This window comes from Sebastes fasciatus, chromosome 18 (genome assembly GCF_043250625.1).
Source record: "Sebastes fasciatus isolate fSebFas1 chromosome 18, fSebFas1.pri, whole genome shotgun sequence".
Classification (NCBI taxonomy): domain Eukaryota; kingdom Metazoa; phylum Chordata; class Actinopteri; order Perciformes; family Sebastidae; genus Sebastes; species Sebastes fasciatus.
Genome location: NC_133812.1, coordinates 29,387,004 through 29,404,614, shown reverse-complemented (window position 1 = coordinate 29,404,614; position 17,611 = coordinate 29,387,004). Strand labels below are relative to the sequence as shown.

Below are 17,611 nucleotides of genomic sequence, written 5' to 3'. Positions count from 1 at the left end.
CTGCTGATCTACTGGGATTTTCACGCACAACCATCTCTAGGGTTTACAGAGAATGGTCCCAACAAGAGAACATATCCAGTGAGCGGGGGTTGTGTGGACGGAAATGCCTTGTTGATGTCAGAGGTCAGAGGAGAATGGGCAGAGCGGTTGGAGATGATAGAAAGGCAACAGTAACTCAAATAACCGTTACAACCAAGGTATGCAGAATACCATCTCTGAACGCACAACACGTCCAACCTTGAAGCAGATGAAGACCACCCGGTACTAGCACCGGCCACTTTATTAGGTACACCTTGTACCTAATAAAGTGGCCGGTGAGTGTATATGTAGGCAAAACTAGATCTTGAACTTTGATTTCTGAACTTAACAGATGATAAATCCCCTCTGACACTTTAACTCAGCGGGCCATGATGTGGGTTCCCTTAAATTTCAAGGCATAGAAATGGTACAACCTTTTAAAAGTGGTGGATGGACTTCGACTGCAGAGAGGAGCACATCGGATTCATACATTACAAACTGAAAGCCCGCAGAGTTTTAATGAAGAACTGCTGTTGGGTTGCTTCTTATAATCTACTCATATCTTATTTGGTTTATGTAGTTGGATTTATTCTTGCAGTGTATTTGTATTTATTTGATATTCAACATATGTTTCTATGATATTGTTCCAGCGGTATCTCTTTAACTAAGTAGTTTTTGTCACGGAACTTCCGTATTTAGGTTGTGCCACTTCCAGTGCGGCGTAACGATTTCCGGTGTGGCGTAACTTAACCACGATCTTTTCCTAAACCTAAGTAGTTTTGTTGCCTGAACCTAATCAAGGTGTTTCCTGTGAACATGGAAGGTTATTTTGGAAATACTGGAGCAGAAATTGTTGCTGGACATTCGTAGGAAAACGCACGAAAAATGAGGAATAACTTTTCTTAAGATATCATACGAACCGTTGTATGAGGTTCAAGGTTATCTTTATTATCCCCGGGGGGGTGGGGGGGATTGTGTCAGATTGTATCTGACCCTGACGGAAGCAACATGAATTCCCACCACAAGGGATGGCTCGGATCAGCAGAGATTGATCGGGCTTTCTTCATGGACCTGACCTCATATAGGTCATGGAGCTCGTTCAACGGTGTACCAGCAGTTTTGCTGCACACCTTCACGATACCCTGCAGGCGATTGTTCTGTTGAGCGTGTTTAGTGTTAATGTACCGATGCAGGATGAGGAAAAAGAACAACAAACATACTTTTAGTTAAAGAGACGTCACGTTTCCTCCTTAACTTGTGATTCTGAATTGTAGCGCTGCCACCTCGTAGTCGGTTAGTTGACTAATCAGTCGTTTCCCTGATGGTACTCTGATCCAAACCCACCATGGCCTCATTTTAACCTCAGACTAGTCTGCTCCCAGCTACTCTACCTTTACTTCTTCTGCGTGCTACAGGCATTTAATGACACATGATGCTGCGTTGCTGGTGAGTTTCACCCTCAAGGGAATAGTACAACACGCAGCATTGTTACTATCAACTTGTCATCCATGTCATCATGTCAGGTGACCGTCCTACTAACCAGTCATCATGTCAGGTGACATCGTCCTACTAACCAGTCATCATGAGTTTGCTGGCCAAACTGGATCCCCATTGTTTCTACCAGTCCTTTGGGTTTCAGACCACATTCTTACACTCTTAACACCATGGAAAACATCACAATATGACCCAGGTCTGAGCTAATGTTTCTGGTGTGTGTGTGTGTGTGGGGGGGGGGGGTTGTGCATGTGAAAAACACAAGGTAGCCCAAAGTTAACATTCCTGCTGCTAAGAATACAACATGTTTTCCTCTATTGCTATTTATAGATCTCACGTTGGGCCCCCAGACACACACGTCATTGAGGCCTGCTTACCAGCACTGAGGCTGCACTGTGTGTGTGTGTGTGTGTGTGTGTGTGTGTGTGTGTATAGATGTGAATGTGTGTGTGTGTGTATGTGTGTGTCGCAATCAGAGTGCGGGGGGGGTTGTTTAAACCCCGAGATGAGGAAATACAAAGCAAAAATGCAACTTCAGCAGGCGTGTGTGTGTGTGTGTGTGTGTGTGTGTGTGTGTGTGTGTGTGTGTGTGTGTGTGTGTGTGTGTGTGTGCGTGTGCGTGTGTGTGTGTGCTGTCAGGTGTTGGTGTGGTTGAGAAACGTTAAACAACGGAAACACACACATATACACCGTATCTGCTGCAGTGTTTGCAGTGCAGTTGCAATGCCTGCGAGTTCTGTATCTGAGTGTGTGTGTGTGTGTGTCTCTTTGTTTCTCTGCATGTGTGTGTTTTCTTTTTTGAACGAGTACATACCGAGTTAGATCTGACACCCGGAGAGGAAGGAAAGGTGCTAGCGCTGATGGCTGCTCTCCGACTTGGTCTTTTTGGACGCCTACACACATTATGACACTCCGACGTCACTTCCACAGCGCTATTTATAAGCCTTTGTGTCTTTTTAGGAACAGCGTGGGCTTGCTTTGCATCGGTGACTCACTGAGTGGAAGGAGGAGAGAGGGAGGGAGGAGGGAGGGAGGAGGGAGGAAGGACGGGTGGAAAAGGCAGAAAGCACAGATGGATTCCAGTGTGAAGAAACTAACTGAGCAATCAATGACATTTGCATTCGTACATCAGGCGTGTACTTGACAACTTAATGAGTCCTCTCTGTACAACAAAGTATATTGTGTTGTGTTGCACTTAGCAGACAAACATTGTATTGTACCAGGTTGTACCAGAGGGAGACATCAGGCTGGAGGTGAACACTGACTTTTGGATTGTATTAATGGATGATTTTGGATAACAAAACTAATTGTGTTTTTCTCTCTCTTGTCTTGGTGCAGGTCTTTAGGTGAGGAGACTTGATGACTTTTGAAGCTAAAGAAAGACGATCTACAAGCACTTTCCCCTACAGAAAAGTTCGTATTTCCCCTCTGATAACATGCAGTATGTTGTTAAACTTGATCTACTGAGGCTATTAAAATACACTGTGAACTTCAAATGAGCTTCTTCTTCTTGTGTCCTCTCCAGATCACTCAAGGATTCATCCGTCTTGAACTGGACAGAAACACAACACACAGCAACATTAGTGTTTACAACATGGCAACAGGAGAGAAGCATTTCTGATGTTATCCACTAAAGCGCCACCCTTTTATTTCCACTTCCTGATTCCCGTTTCCAGCCTGGCTTTACAATCAGTCTATTTCAGCAATGGACGGGTACTTCCTGTTTCTGTGAACTTGTCGGCAGCCCTCAAAGGTTCAGCTATCATGCCTGGTAGTTTTGGGACCTTGTAACCCTCCCAACTCCCCCACCATCCCCTCTCTCCTCCCTCTTCTAACGTCACCAATATGGAGGCTCGTGAATCAGCTGCCGCCGGGCAGAGATGCTCAAATAAGGAACCGGTGAAGGAGAAGGCGTCTCTTCAAAGGAAGTGGGCGTCCGAGCCCTCTGCTAGCTCCAAACGAAGCAGTTTTGCTGACCCAGAGGCAAAACAACGCGAGAGTTTGCCGTGTGGTGCAACGGGCGGATCAGCACCCCAGCAGAAGTACGCAATTACAGGGAATTCTGGGAAGCTGCTATCTGGACCTTCTGCAGTTGGGGCCATGGGAGGCCCGCCATCTCAAGACCCCCAAGGACCCTTTGCTCAGGGGTTCCCGAGGGGATACTCCTACCAGCTCGGCCAGCCGTACCCTCAGCACCCCCAAACTGAGCGCTTCCTCTCAGGAGCCAAACCCCAGCCAGGGCTAGAGCCTCATGCCTGGCCATTTGCTGGCCAGTTGCCCTCGGATGACCTGTACCCTGTAGGACACCCGGGACACACTCATCCTCACGGGGCTGGGGCAGGGAGGTTTCCCCGCCAGAAATCTCCCAGTTTACCCAGCTCGTTCGGACAGTATTCTCAGTCGGGCCCTGAGCCCGGGGAGGAGGGCTACAGCAAAAAGGAGCAGAAGCCCAAAAAGCCCGGCAAGTACATCTGTCACTACTGCGGTCGAGCTTGCGCCAAGCCCAGCGTCTTGAAGAAGCACATCCGCTCACATACTGGAGAGAGGCCATATCCTTGTGTACCCTGCGGCTTTTCCTTTAAAACCAAGAGCAACCTTTACAAGCATCGCAAATCCCACGCTCACGCCATCAAGGCTGGACTCGTACCGTTTTCAGAGCTAGCTGTGGCCCGCGGCGGGGACATGGACCAGGCGTCCCCAGTGGGCGATGCCGAGGTCCACTCGGATGGAGAGCAGAGTACCGACACGGACGAGGAAGGTGTGGAGGGCTCCACCATGCTGATGGACAAAGACAGCCCCATCCCACAGATCCCCTTTGAAGCTGACAAGAATACAGGTCACTTTTCCATCTCCAGAATCATCCATAAGAAGTCATAACGTTGTCTGTTCTCATCTCAGTAGCCCTGTTTCCATTCACATATTTTAATGCACATTTTGAAGTATCGCGTTAGAAAAGCTTTATTTAAACGGCAAAATTCAATCAGAAAAAGTTTTTCCGCTCACTTGAGGCGTTTTTTGCCTTTGTCGAAAAGGAGTTGTTGCGCTAAATGTGTTATGGAAACGTCGTTACTGAATAAATTCTTTCGTAGCGAACATTTAACTCACATGACTGATCAGCTGTTTCCATCGTTGGCACCTTCTCAGATATTCCCATAACGTGTGAATGCTTGTCTTCTTCTCCAGACAGCATGAAACATGGACAATACTAGCTGACATGAAAGAACTATTCAAATTTGCCCAATTGAAACAAATTCCTGAATCGTAGATGGTGAGATGGTCAAGCTGACTTGTTTTGTTTCCGGTTTGCAACCTCTACTTCTTCTTCTTCTACTCTGTTTACTGGCGGATTACAGCCATGCGCAGCCTATAGCGACAACCTCTGACCAAACTACGCTTTAATATAGTTTATTCGCTCCAAACCAGTTGATGGAAACGCTCCTAATTCACATTTCTTTTTTTTGCGACATTTCAAAAGTTCCCTTAAAATTCATTTGACAATTGAAAGGAAACACGGCTAGTGAAATCAATAGGTGTTAGGGTGTTAACTTCTGCTTGGTATGGACTTGGTATGGACTGCTTGGTATGGTTCATTTTGTTTAAATGATCAAAACCTAAAAGATAAGAACATTTTGAGCCAGTTTAAAATAATGTATATATTTGTATTGTTTTATGGTTTGCTGCCTAACGCTGCAAATCAGTTTTTTTGTGCCCTACTTTGCTTTTCTCTATATTGTGCGCCTCTCTTTCTCCCTGTGTAGGTGGTGTGGAACCAGCATATGCAGACTCAGCTGAAGAGCTGCTGGTGGGGTCAATGAAAGTGCCTATCCTTATTGTCCCCAAGCCTGGGGGAGTCCCCTCCACGGGGATGGAGTGCCCACCCTTTCAGGACATAAAGGGGTCACACCACATGTTGGCATCACACGCTGGCGCAAGAGCGCATTCACTGGATGACTCCCCTACCATCAAACAACGTTTGGCCCTGAGGCTGAATGAGAAAAAAGGTCAGGACTGTGACTCTGCCATGTCCCAGTCCCTGAACCTCCTCAGTCCTCACAGCAAAGGCAGCACAGACTCCGGCTACTTTTCACGCTCTGAGAGTGCAGAGCAGCAGATCAGCCCTCCAAATGCTAACGTCAAGACGTACGAAGAGATTATGTTTGGTCGGACTTGGTACTACCGACCTAACTCCAGATCCAGACAGTCTATCACAGTTGGCATGGCGGGGGCAGACCCCAGCCTAGCTAGCTTAAAGCAACCAGGTGCTATTCTGGACATGGGGAAGATCGCAGAGGATCATATCTGTTATAGAGGTGATGTAGGAGTCTCTGGAGATCCCAAGCAGTATCCAACAGGACCCTGTCAAAGCAGTACAGGGCTTCTGGAGCCTCCATCAGATTCTGGGACCCTTATTAGGAGTAACTCCATGCCAACATCCAACCCTCCTAACCTTAGCGTCCCCCCAGCGATTCGAGGCAGCCACTCTTTCGATGAGATGATGACGTCGGACGATGTGTTTTACCCACCGGGGCGCAGACTCAGAAGACAAGCTGCGTTTGAACATTCAGCCAATGAAGCCCATGTAGGAGAGGCCGAGGGCTACGGACACATGCCCAAGAATTTAGCTTCATCTCTGGGTATGAAGATTGGTGAGCGCAACCCAGGAGTCCCAGAGCACATTGCCTACAGCCCATACGGTACTAAAGTTAGCATGTCAGAAATAGCCACAAGAAAAAGGAGGAAAGAGAAGAGTGTTGGGGATGAAGAGGACAGCCCTGGGCACTGCGACAGTAGCTGTAGTGGTTCAGTGGACATGATAGGGGACTATGACTTTAGACAAGGTAGTCTTGATGGGTCGAGAGCCACCCCAACAGGGAAGGGCTCTCTTCACAGCGCTCACAGCCAGTCGGACAGCTTTGATACCTGTGCCAGCATGTGCTCCGAGGACATTGCACTCTTTACTGACTCTGAGGGCAGGAAGGCAGCTGGGAATGTCATATCAGTCATCCAGCACACCAACTCCCTCAGCCGGCCAAATTCCTTTGAGAAGTCAGAGTCCTTTGAGCAGCCAGGATATCAGCCTTCAGATAAAGTTCTTTCTAGCCAGTACTCTGAACAGTCCGACAATGACATCTATGAAGATGCTCTGAGTCCTGAATCTGCCCTATTCAGGACAGAGAGCATGGAGCAGCAGCTGCAAAGTGACAGTGACCTGGCTTCCCTCTCATCTTCGTCAGCTGCAGCGTCACCTGGCCAGCCTTATCACATCCCTCACAAGCTAGTACGACAACCCAACATCCAAGTTCCTGAGATCAGGGTGACGGAGGAGCCGGACAAGCCTGAGAAAGATACAGAAGCTCAGATGATCAAGGAACCGGAGAAGCAGGCGCAGCATGTGGAGGAATTCCAGCTGCCACAGAGGAGTGACACACTCGCCCAGATGCCATCGGAAAAGCTCCCGCCGAAGAAGAAGAGGCTGCGCCTGGCGGATATGGAGCACTCGTCAGGGGAGTCGAGCTTTGAGTCGACGTGCACCAGCCTGTCTCGCAGCCCCAGTCAGGAGAGCAACCTGTCCCACTCCTCGTCCTTCTCCATGTCCTTTGACCGAGAGGAAGGACTCAAGTCTGTCTCACCCACCAAACAGGTAGCCCATTATACAGTATGTTTAATGCTGTCAAGTATCTTAAGCCACGTTTCCACCAAGCAGTCCAGTTCTGTTCAGATCAGTTCATTGCCCACTGGAACGGTTCATTGTCATGTTTCCATTAGCAAAAGTTGTGGATGGTACCAATGGAACCATTCCATTCTTGGTACTGTAACTAGGTGGAACTGACCCTACTTTGAGGGGTACTATCTGCAGTGGAAACACGGCATAGAGAAAAGGACCTGTGAGTAGAACTGAGTCGAGCAGAGCTGTACCATGCAGTGGAAACACAGCTTTAGCTACCCCTCCTGCACGGTTTTCATAGAATGCGCTGCTTGCATTGATCCTACAATGGTTATGGTACAATATCATTACTGTTATATACTTGTAATGGCTCTTACTGGCTATGTTATCACACTATAAGTCCAATTTGATCAATTTTGTGATTCTGAACCAGGATGACTCGTCGGCATCTGGCGGTGGACCTAAGCAGTCGGAGTTCCTGACGGTACCTGGCAGTGGTCATTCCAGCCACCACCAGCAGAGGGAGATGAGGAGGTCTTCGTCGGAGCAGGCGCCGTGCACGCTGCCCACAGAGTTGCCTGAAATGCGCAGCAAATCCTTTGACTATGGAAGCTTGTCCTCCTCCAGACAGGGAGAGATATACTCCAGTGCCTCTGCAATGAAGGAACGCCGGCGTGGATATCTCGTCCGACAGGTAGCATAAAAAAGTCCCTATTGTAATTATTTAAAAAGATGGACTGGAAGTTCTAGTTGACAAAACTACAGGTGTTGATTGTTCTTTAGTTTGAGCAGCTGTGTACCCTGACCTAGATGGAAGAGACACCACTAGAAACTGGTGTCTTGGAATCTACTTCATCCAAATGTCCTCACATTATATCATTACATTGTGACTGCACCCATACTTGTACCTAGTATCACAACATTGGATTTCATAATGACTGACCAACTCTACTCTCCTGCCTACACATACATCTGACAGGCTTCCCTGAGTGTTTATCCAGAGGCAGTCATCCAGGAACCAGCGGGTGCTGAGATGTCAATCAAACAGGAGGTTCTGGAACATGGGGCGTGGCCTGGCCCAACAGGATCCCCCCACAGCAGCAGTGATGTAGCCAGCAGAACCAAGAGAGTTGGCAGTAGCACTGGAGGTAAGCCTTCCATTACAACACTCAAACTGGGTTGTCAAATCGTCTAGAGTTGCGTAATCATTTGTGATACTTTGCTTAAGCTTTTATCCAAATTGCAGTATCATGATAGTAGTGAGGGTAAAAATGGAGCAGGAGATGGACAAGGCAGTTCGCTGCGGCGTCAGCAGTTACGTGGGCGCTGTACTGGACCGTTGTGGTGAAGAGGGAGCTGAGCCAGAAGGCAAAGCTCTCGATATCCCGGTCCATCTACGTTCCAACCCTCACCTCTGGTCATGAGCTTTGGGTAGTGACTGAAAGAATGAGATCACGGATACAAGTGGCCGAAATGAGTGTCCTTCGTAGGGTGGCTGGGCTCAGCCTTAGAGAGGGTGAGGAGCTCCGGAGGGAGCTCGGAGTAGAGACGCTGCTCATTCACCTCTAAAGGGACCAGCTGAGGTGGTTCGGGCATCTGATCAGGATCCTCCTGGACGCCTTCCTTTGGAGGTTTTCCGGGGAATATCCAACTGATAAGAGGCCCCGGGGTAGACCCAGAACACGCCGGAGAGATTTTATATCTGGTCTGGCCTGGGATCGCCTCGGGGTCCCCCAGGAAGAGCTGTAAAACGTTGCTGGGGAAAGGGATGTCTGAAACCCTGCTAAGCCGGCGGCCCCCGAGACCCGGCCCCGGATAAGAGGAAGAAAATGGAAGGATGGGTGGACGATAACATGTGTTGGGGTCTTTCTCTACCCAATAATCTAGGCAGGGCTTGAAGAGTTTGGACCTCAATTAGTTAGTTAGCAGCATGTGGGATTTCTTTTGTCAGGAAAGAATTTCATTTCAAAATACATTACATACATTCTTATGTTTTATGCACAGGATCTCACCAACACCAACAGCACCATCAGCATCAGCATCTCCTCCAGCAGAGCATCAGTGAGGACAGCCTGCAGGACGAGCCTCTCTATGGCAGGTAAGAAAGCCTGGGTTTCTAAAATTACTAATAGCCCTTCTTATTTAGTCGAGTTGTCACGACTTCCATTCTATATCGGAAATGGATCGAAATTAGCTTCCAATTACGACCATCTTTTTTTTTTTTTCTCCTCCCCGCCTACTTGCATGCGTCCGAAGGAAAACAACAACAACACTTTAAAGACGACATAACGTATCTTACCGGTAGCCTGCAGCCGTACTTTGAGACACCACGGCCACTGCTGAAGTCAGAGATGACGGAGAAACAACAGAACCGGAAAATCCTCCTGCTTCCCTGACGTCACCGGTGTGGTGACATTTTGCCTTTCCCGTGAGTTCTGTAAACAACGAACGCATCGTTGACAGAACAACTAGAGTTTGTAGGCTGCAGAAGATCTAGAGACTGGAGCAACCAAAGAAAACAGCGCTCATTGAACTGTTTGGCGATTATTAGAATTGAATTGTGGGTTTGGAGAGTCGTGACACCTCTGTTATTTAGCTGTGATGGAATGGGCAGAATTCAAAGTACTCTTACAATATTATTTTTTCATATTATTTATAATACTTGATTTGGAAGAAGAATAACAGTATTCAACCTTTTCTCCATACTAGGTCCCATCAGCATCGCCTGCAGACCCAGGGCTCGTCATCTGAATCAGAATATCAAGGTCACGAGGTCATGAATAAGGAAGTAATCCAGCAGTACCCGAGTGGTCCTCCCTACCTTTCCTACCAGCAACCAGGTCTGTACTGGGGTCAGGAGGCCGGTCAGACACCCAGACAGCAGCTGACCCTCCAGGCCCAGCAGCAACTCCAAAAGCTCCACATCAGATCCCCGGGCTCCCTGCCTGGACACTCACTCCACAAACAAGCACCGCTCCACTCCCTGCAGCAGATCCACGATCAGCAGCCACACGATGGGAAACCAGACAACCCGAGCTCTCAGATGTACTCGTTCTCGTCTCGCTCCTCTCCCCTGCCTCAGCAACAACAGCAAAACTTTGCTTCTCTCTCCTCCAAGCACTCCCTGCCCTGTTCCACCACCACCACCTCCATGCTCCTGCAGCAGGTCCAGCCAGTTTTTGCCACCCAGAACCTGAGCTCCCAGGCTTCCCTGCCTGGTATGCTGGTTCCTGTGCGGATCCAAACCCATGTGCCATCATATAATAGTGTTATGTACACCAGTGTTAGCCAGCTGGTAGCCAGCCATGGCAGTGGGACACAAGGGTTGTGCTCAGCCAGGCCAGGCGGTTCTGACAACAGCATCATGTCTCCAGTTGTCTCTGTGAGTGTCAGTAAACCACCTGGAGGAATTGGAGGAGGCATAAGTGGGGCAGGTTTCAACCTAGCACATTTCCTTGGACAGACTGATGTTGCAGCGCTGCGCTACCCTCTCTGGAAGAGTCCAGATTCACTACCGGAGCAACGCCTGAACACAGGGATCCCTCTGTCACTAACGTCAGGCACCATATCCACCACGGACGCCTCGGGATCGGGCATCGGAGGCAGCAAGCGCATGCTCTCCCCCGCCAGCTCTCTGGAGCTCTTCATCGAGACGAAGCAGCAGAAAAGAGTGAAGGAGGAGAGGATGTACGGACAGATTGTGAAGGAGATGAGTGCGGTGGAGCTGAGTGGAACCGAAAGCAGTGGCAAGCCTGAGAAGGTCAGAGGTCATCGAGCTCGTCTGAAGAGCGAAGGCTCCATGGATGAGTCTGAAAGGATGTCCTCTTCTCCTCCACTAAGTGACTTCCCCGTTGCCACCAAGATTGCCATTCCCGTCCGTTCCTCCGCCCCCCACCTTCCCGACGTTCCTCGGGCCGAGAGCTTCACCCCCCCTCTCCAGATCGTCACAGACCGTTCCCCGGTTTCAGGCGGTCGGGACTCCCCAGAGGAGCTCGATGTGGACGATTCAGTCCCAGAGCCCAGCTCCAGCCCACAGTCCATGGTGTCCTCCAACGATGCAGAGGACACTGACGACACAAATCAGCCCTCATCCAGTAAAATCCCTGTCAGCATGCTGGTCCAGCTGGCTGCCAACCAAAGCGCAGGATCATCCGGAGCAGCGGGCCAGACTCTGCTGCTCACGGATGTGGCTGACGTCCAGCAGTTTTTCCAGTTCCCGAGCCTGCGCACTATGAGCAGAGTCAGCTGGTGTTTCCTGAACTACACCAAACCCAACAGCACCCAAACTGCCTTGCATAACTCCGTCTACAACTCCTGGTGTGTAAGCTCATACAACCCCAATCCTCTGAACCTCAGCACCAAGGCGGCGTTGGCCCTGCTGAGGTCCAAACAGAGGAGGAACACTGATATGATGTACTCTACTGCAGCCATGTCGCCACCCAGCTCTGGAAAGCTGGTGTCATCTGTGGCCTGGAAGCTGAGGTTTGATCAGGTAATAAGATATAGAACAGGGTTAACAGAAAACTACATTTAAGTGTGCATCATGCACGGGTGCAAATACAGAAGTTCTTCTTCTCTCATCTCTGTAGTTGAAGCCGGAGCTGATGCCGGTTGACGTCAGTAATTTTGGGAGGAAGATGAAGGGAGTGGCATCGTGGGAGCGGTCGAAGGAGGAGCAGGTGGAGAAGGAGGTCTCGGTCAAACAGCCCGCCACCGAACCGACCCGCATCAAGATCTTCGAAGGCGGGTACGTCCTGCAAATACACACACCAGTCCAATAACTCTGGTCCAGTAAAGTGACAGAAACATTCACTTATGTAATATCAAAGATATTCTAGTGACGGGATGAACAGCACATATATCTTCTAGGAGTTTTGTCGACATGGTTCCTGAACGATAAAGCATTTAAACGACAGTTCCGGCTGTTTGCCGTTGCTCACATATTATTCTAAAGTTTGTTTCATCCTTCCTTGGAGACCGGAGCAGAGAGCAGATTGAAAGTCTATTACTGAAAGTCTATATGAGTCGATTTATTTTTCCGTGACTGGGAATACTACTAAAATTTAAATTGTCTGCTAAATAATTCAAACCCTAAAGAGACTTAAAGTCAATAATCAAAAGGAAAAAGTTATAAAGACAACCTTACGTAGAAATTCATCTTTATAGATAGGTCTATATTTGGTTTGATTAGATCAATGCTTTCCCGGACACAAATGATCCATGCCATAGAAATGATGTTTTCTGTTCAGCTACTTGTTTGATTTCTTAGTTTCAGTCACATCTGGTGTGCAGATATCACTTTTGCTGAGGAATAATTGGTTAGATTTTGACAGTGATTTGGATCTGGTATTTCTACAATTACCAGCAGCAGGAACTGAGAAGACTAGAGACCTGATTCCAAACCATAATGGTCCTTTTCAGAGTCAAGAATCAATCAATCAAATAGCAAGCATATTTCTTCTCTCTCTTATTTGTAGTAGTTCCACCCAATCTTCCGTTAACGTAACTAAACGACTAAAACTAGATGTAGTAGAGGAACTAAGGCCTCTAAAAGTTGGGATACCCCTACCCTACCTGAGGTAGAACAAAGCACAACCATGTTATTTTCATAACTTTAATATGTCGAGATTTTTAAATGATGGTTGTATAAAAATATTTTACTGTAAAATGAGTTTATTTAGTTGATGTTTGGATCCCCCCCCAAAACCAAAAACAGTGAAATGGGCTTCTCCAAAAGGGACATCGTCTGTCTTATCACATGTAACTCAGGATTATTGCAAACAATAAAGCAAACGTTTCATCAATACCTCATCATCGTTTCATCAAGACGTTTGGGGAGTCCAAATGTTAACCAAAACAACTAACTTTGCAGTAAAATATGTCTATACAACCATCCATTTCAAAAGCGTATATTAAAGTGATGATGGTTGTCCTTTTGTTCTACCTTGGGTAGGGATATCTCAAACACGTTTTGGGGATTAGTTCCTCTACTAAAGGCCACTCTGAGAGCACAGACCTCGGCCAAATGCCCTATCTCACAATGTTCGCGTAAAGTATTTGTGTATCCGCCGTGTGATTCAGATCTGCTCCAAAATGTAATGGGCTCTTCCTCGGCCCATGCTTCACCCTTCCACCAAGTTTCATGTAAATCGGGCTATGAGTTCCATAATCCTGCTAACAAACAAACAGACCAAACCGAAAAACATGACCTCCTCGGCGGAGGTAATAAGAGGAAAAGACGACAGTTAAATTTAATGAGAAGAGGGATGTATCATGAAGTAAAACTAAAAAATATCCCAAAATAAAACCAGTTATCAGATTTAGAAAGTTATTTAAGAACTGAATCCGCAAGCCTCCGATTCTCAGGCGAAGAGCTCCAGAGCTGAGACGCCTTGACAGCAGAAGCCTGGTCACCTTTAAGAACAGTAAGAGAAACCCAATGAGAGGATCTCAGACTGAATACGAACCTAAACGCTGCTCTTCCACTCACAAAAACAAGTCAACCAGCCTCAAACTCCCAGAATCCTGAGCTGTCTCGTTACTCTTTTATCCTCACGGTTTAATATTCAACAAAAACCAACGCCGATGACCTTTCTATGAACTTCTGTTGACATCTGTTTCAGCATGATTAATCTGAAAATCTTCTTAAGTTTTGAAAAAAGAAAAACAAAGACTTATCCTTTTACAACCTATTCTTTGGGCTTAATGTGTGCCTGTGAGAGTCCGGCCAGCAGCCTAAGCCTGGTAAACCCATCACAGGCCGACGGCTTCGGCTGCAGCGCTCTAATTGGACGTCGGCTTTCATAATTCTTGCTCTCAATTTAATAGACTGGTGTGAAGTGGTCTGTCCCTCATTAGTTGTATTTTTAAAAGCAGCATATTTATTTATTTTGTTTATGTTATTACTTTATATTTTTTATTAGATTTATTTTATATGTATTGTTGTATTTTATAACAAGTATCTCACTCATAATAACATCATTATTTTTAATTTTTAGTATTTAATAGTGACCTCAGAGCATGACTGACGCGTCCATAACTACAATATGTGGCCTCCTGCTGATACTGAAACATATAAACTTTTAAAGATAAGACTGAGGACAATTTAATGATTTAAAGAAGAAGTTTATTTTTTAACTCCTGCACAACTAAATAATGAGATATGAAATATCTAAATATTTTTTTTGGCAAACCCAAAATGTTTTGCATCCAGCTTCCTGAACATACGGCAAACCTAAAAAAGACAGAAATAAAGTGTTCTCTATCGGGCCTTTATTTATATAGCACGTTTCAAACAAGTCAAATGCAATTCAAGGTACTGGACAGACGATTGACAGAAATATAGTGTTAAAAATGGATTTGGATTTAGAGACTAATGCACCAAAACAACAAGAGATGTGTATTTAAGATAATAAAAGATAAATAAAATACAAGGAAATAAAAATAACAATAAAAATAAATAAATACAAATTATGAAACTACACAAAATAAACAGAATGTATTAAAATAATACAACATTTTAATAAAATAAAATAGAATAAAAGAGATAATAATGATCAGTAATAAAATGTTGATTAAATAAAATAGAGTAAAATAAACACTATAATGATGATGATAAATAAAATAAGTAGAAACAATAAAAAAACGTAAAAATATAAAACACTACATAAAAGCCAGACTAAATAGATGGGTTTTTAGTTTACGTTTAAAAACATGAATATGTCCAGCTCCTCTAGAAGGTTATGGAAGGCAGATGTTTCTGTTCTGCTTTGCGGAACAACTAGAAGAGAAGAACCGGAGGATCTGAGTCTTCCTGGTTCATAAACCAAAAGCATTTCTGCAAGGTAGTCTGGTGCAAGGCCATGTAGTGCCTTATTATAAACTAATAAAAGAATTTTACTTTACTTTTGGTACCGAATGAACAACCCTGTCTCCTAAAAACTACGTTCCTATACAAAGAAACTGCATCGCGGATTTGTTTTGGACGTATCACAAATATGTTTGCAGTCAGTGCTCGAAGTGGGCCGGTACTCACCGGTACTCACCGGTACGTATTTTACTCCTCGGCGTACCGTGACTTTTTCATGCATACCGGCACTCTGCCGTCTCCATATCAGGTTCTCTGGGAGATTCATAACGATGCAGCGCCAGCGTTTTTTGCACAGCGCCTCATAAGCCGTATGAACATAAAGACTACGTGGGGAGCATCTGGACGAGCCGACGCACGGCAGAACGACGCTGCTGTCATTTATTGATACAGTGTTCACGTCCCCTTTTGTAACATAATTAGTGAACTTTTTTAATTTGTGAGCAGATATAATTAATGAAACGTTATTTAAAAGTTTTCTGAATCTGCTCGTTTGATAGCGATGAAACCAAGAAGATCCTTTTATTATTAATTAGGATGTTATTTATTTTTCCACATAGAGAGCAGAGGGATTCGTCCGACATTAGGTGGTCAAATAAAGGCTGTGTGAGGCTGGAAACCTCTGTAGTCTGAGACATTCCTACAGTATCATAACGTTTTATAGTCGTACAGTAGAGCCAACGAGACCAAGGTTACTGAATGGAGCAGACGGTGCACACACACACACACACACACACACACACACACACACACACACACACACACGCAGACATGCAGGGAGTTATTAAATGCAGCAGACAGTGAAGTAATTCTCTTTTGTCCCCAAAGGACACTTTAGAAGCAATAAGTGGATGAAAGCATACAAACAGGACAAACAGGCAAAGACGCTCACAACATGCACTTACATAAACAACGTGCACACAAGAAATTATCAAACTGACGCACAAAAACAAACACAGCAAAAAAAACAAGACACAGTCGATAGAACTCCACAAAGTGTAAGTTTTGGCAGAGAAAAGAAATCCATTACTTCTTCGTGTCCCTTGAAAGTTTCAGTAGTTTTGAAAGACAATCTGCTTTATGATCTAACCGTGTGCCGTGAATAAAATAAAACTAAATAATCATAATTCATTTTCATAACTGGCCGCAGCTGTGTAAACGTCTCGACTCAGACGAGCGTTCGGAGGTATTTCCCACTCCGCGGTGCAGTTGAAAGACAAATTCCCCCTCGCCGCCCGACGCAGATGGATCGTTTGATGTACCTGATATTTGACCTCCTTCAACACGAGGCCCTGAACTACCCGTTACCTGTCGTCCTCCAGCCGCTGCAGACAGGACAGGAAACTGCTTTTTCACTATTTCACCACAAAGACAGGTTTTCTCAGAGTGTGATGCTCCTGCAGCAGAGCAACGACAGACTAACTTTACCAGCATCTGACTGGTGGTTGGTGGTAATTTCTCTCCATGACAGACAGACTCACGCAGACACGCACTGATCCTGCTGCCAAGTGTCCGCTGTTTCACTCGAAGCCTCTTTTGGGATAGAAAATCATGTCTGACAGTGATGTTTTTTTTTAAAGTCTTGTAAAAGGATAAGTGGGACTGCAGGGAGGACTGTGGTTATCTGTTTTTAGAAAAAAGGAGCAGCTTAAAAACTGTGAACACAAAAAAAACCAAGAGGTGGAATGCTGCATTGTTTCCCATTTTTAGCTTCTCATCCCGTGAAAAACAGAAATCTCTGCTACAGTTAAATGAAATGTGTGTGTGGGTTATGACCAGGTCAACTACACTGTTTCATTTGGATAGAGGCTTGTTCAGGTACATTCATCCAGAAGTGAATGAGGAGAAAACAAAGGAACATCTGAAAAACGTATTATAATACTGGGTAGCAAACATAAGTCTGATGATACATCAGGTTTCATTTATTATTATCATTATCTGTCTATCTAAGGAAAATAAATATACATTCTTTTGCTCTTTCTTCCAGGTACAAATCCAACGAGGACTACGTTTACGTCCGTGGTCGCGGTCGGGGGAAATATATCTGCGAGGAGTGCGGCATCCGCTGTAAGAAACCCAGCATGCTGAAGAAACACATCCGAACGCACACCGACGTCCGGCCGTACGTCTGCAAGTTCTGCAACTTCGCCTTCAAAACGAAAGGTACGGCTTCAAGCTGCTTTACTTTTACTGTTTTCATGGTAGAGAAATTACAAATGTTTCATAATCATCTGATGAATGTGCTCCTCATCAGGGGAGGAAGAACCATTTTGATCATCGTGTTGCAGTAAAACTTTATTTAAATTGTGTTTATTGTGTTTGCAGCTTTTTTGAAGCAGCTTTTTAGTCGGAAAGCTCAACATTAGAGCTTTAACTGCAGAATGAAATCCTAAAACGCAGAACTAAGTGGTTGAATAAATGAATGAGTGAAACATGCAGAGAGGCTGTTTGTCTGCAGCCGTGGTCAGACGGGAACCTCCTTCATATCAGAGGCTGGAGACTCGCTGACATCAGATCTTTAATAAAAAGCCATTATCTGCCTGATACTCCCCCCGTGCACAGAGTGT

General features: G+C 45.8%; 1 protein-coding gene across 10 annotated transcripts in view; it reads left to right on the top strand.

Annotated features, from left to right (window-relative positions):
- The window catches only part of hivep2a (HIVEP zinc finger 2a), a 116,035-nt gene that overhangs the window by 87,248 nt on the left and 11,176 nt on the right, over positions 1-17,611 (top strand). For 9 of the 10 annotated variants that reach the window (XM_074616661.1, XM_074616667.1, XM_074616669.1 and 6 more), the window contains 9 exons: positions 2,851-2,925; positions 3,038-4,348; positions 5,271-7,153; positions 7,611-7,871; positions 8,157-8,325; positions 9,182-9,275; positions 9,887-11,669; positions 11,767-11,924; positions 17,032-17,207. In XM_074616661.1, coding sequence (XP_074472762.1) covers positions 3,358-4,348; positions 5,271-7,153; positions 7,611-7,871; positions 8,157-8,325; positions 9,182-9,275; positions 9,887-11,669; positions 11,767-11,924; positions 17,032-17,207 — 5,515 coding nt within the window. In that variant the 5' untranslated portion in view covers positions 2,851-2,925; positions 3,038-3,357. Of the gene's footprint in view, positions 1-2,582; positions 2,766-2,850; positions 2,926-3,037; positions 4,349-5,270; positions 7,154-7,610; positions 7,872-8,156; positions 8,326-9,181; positions 9,276-9,886; positions 11,670-11,766; positions 11,925-17,031; positions 17,208-17,611 lie in introns of those variants that run through there. The other variant, XM_074616670.1, reaches the window with a different exon arrangement.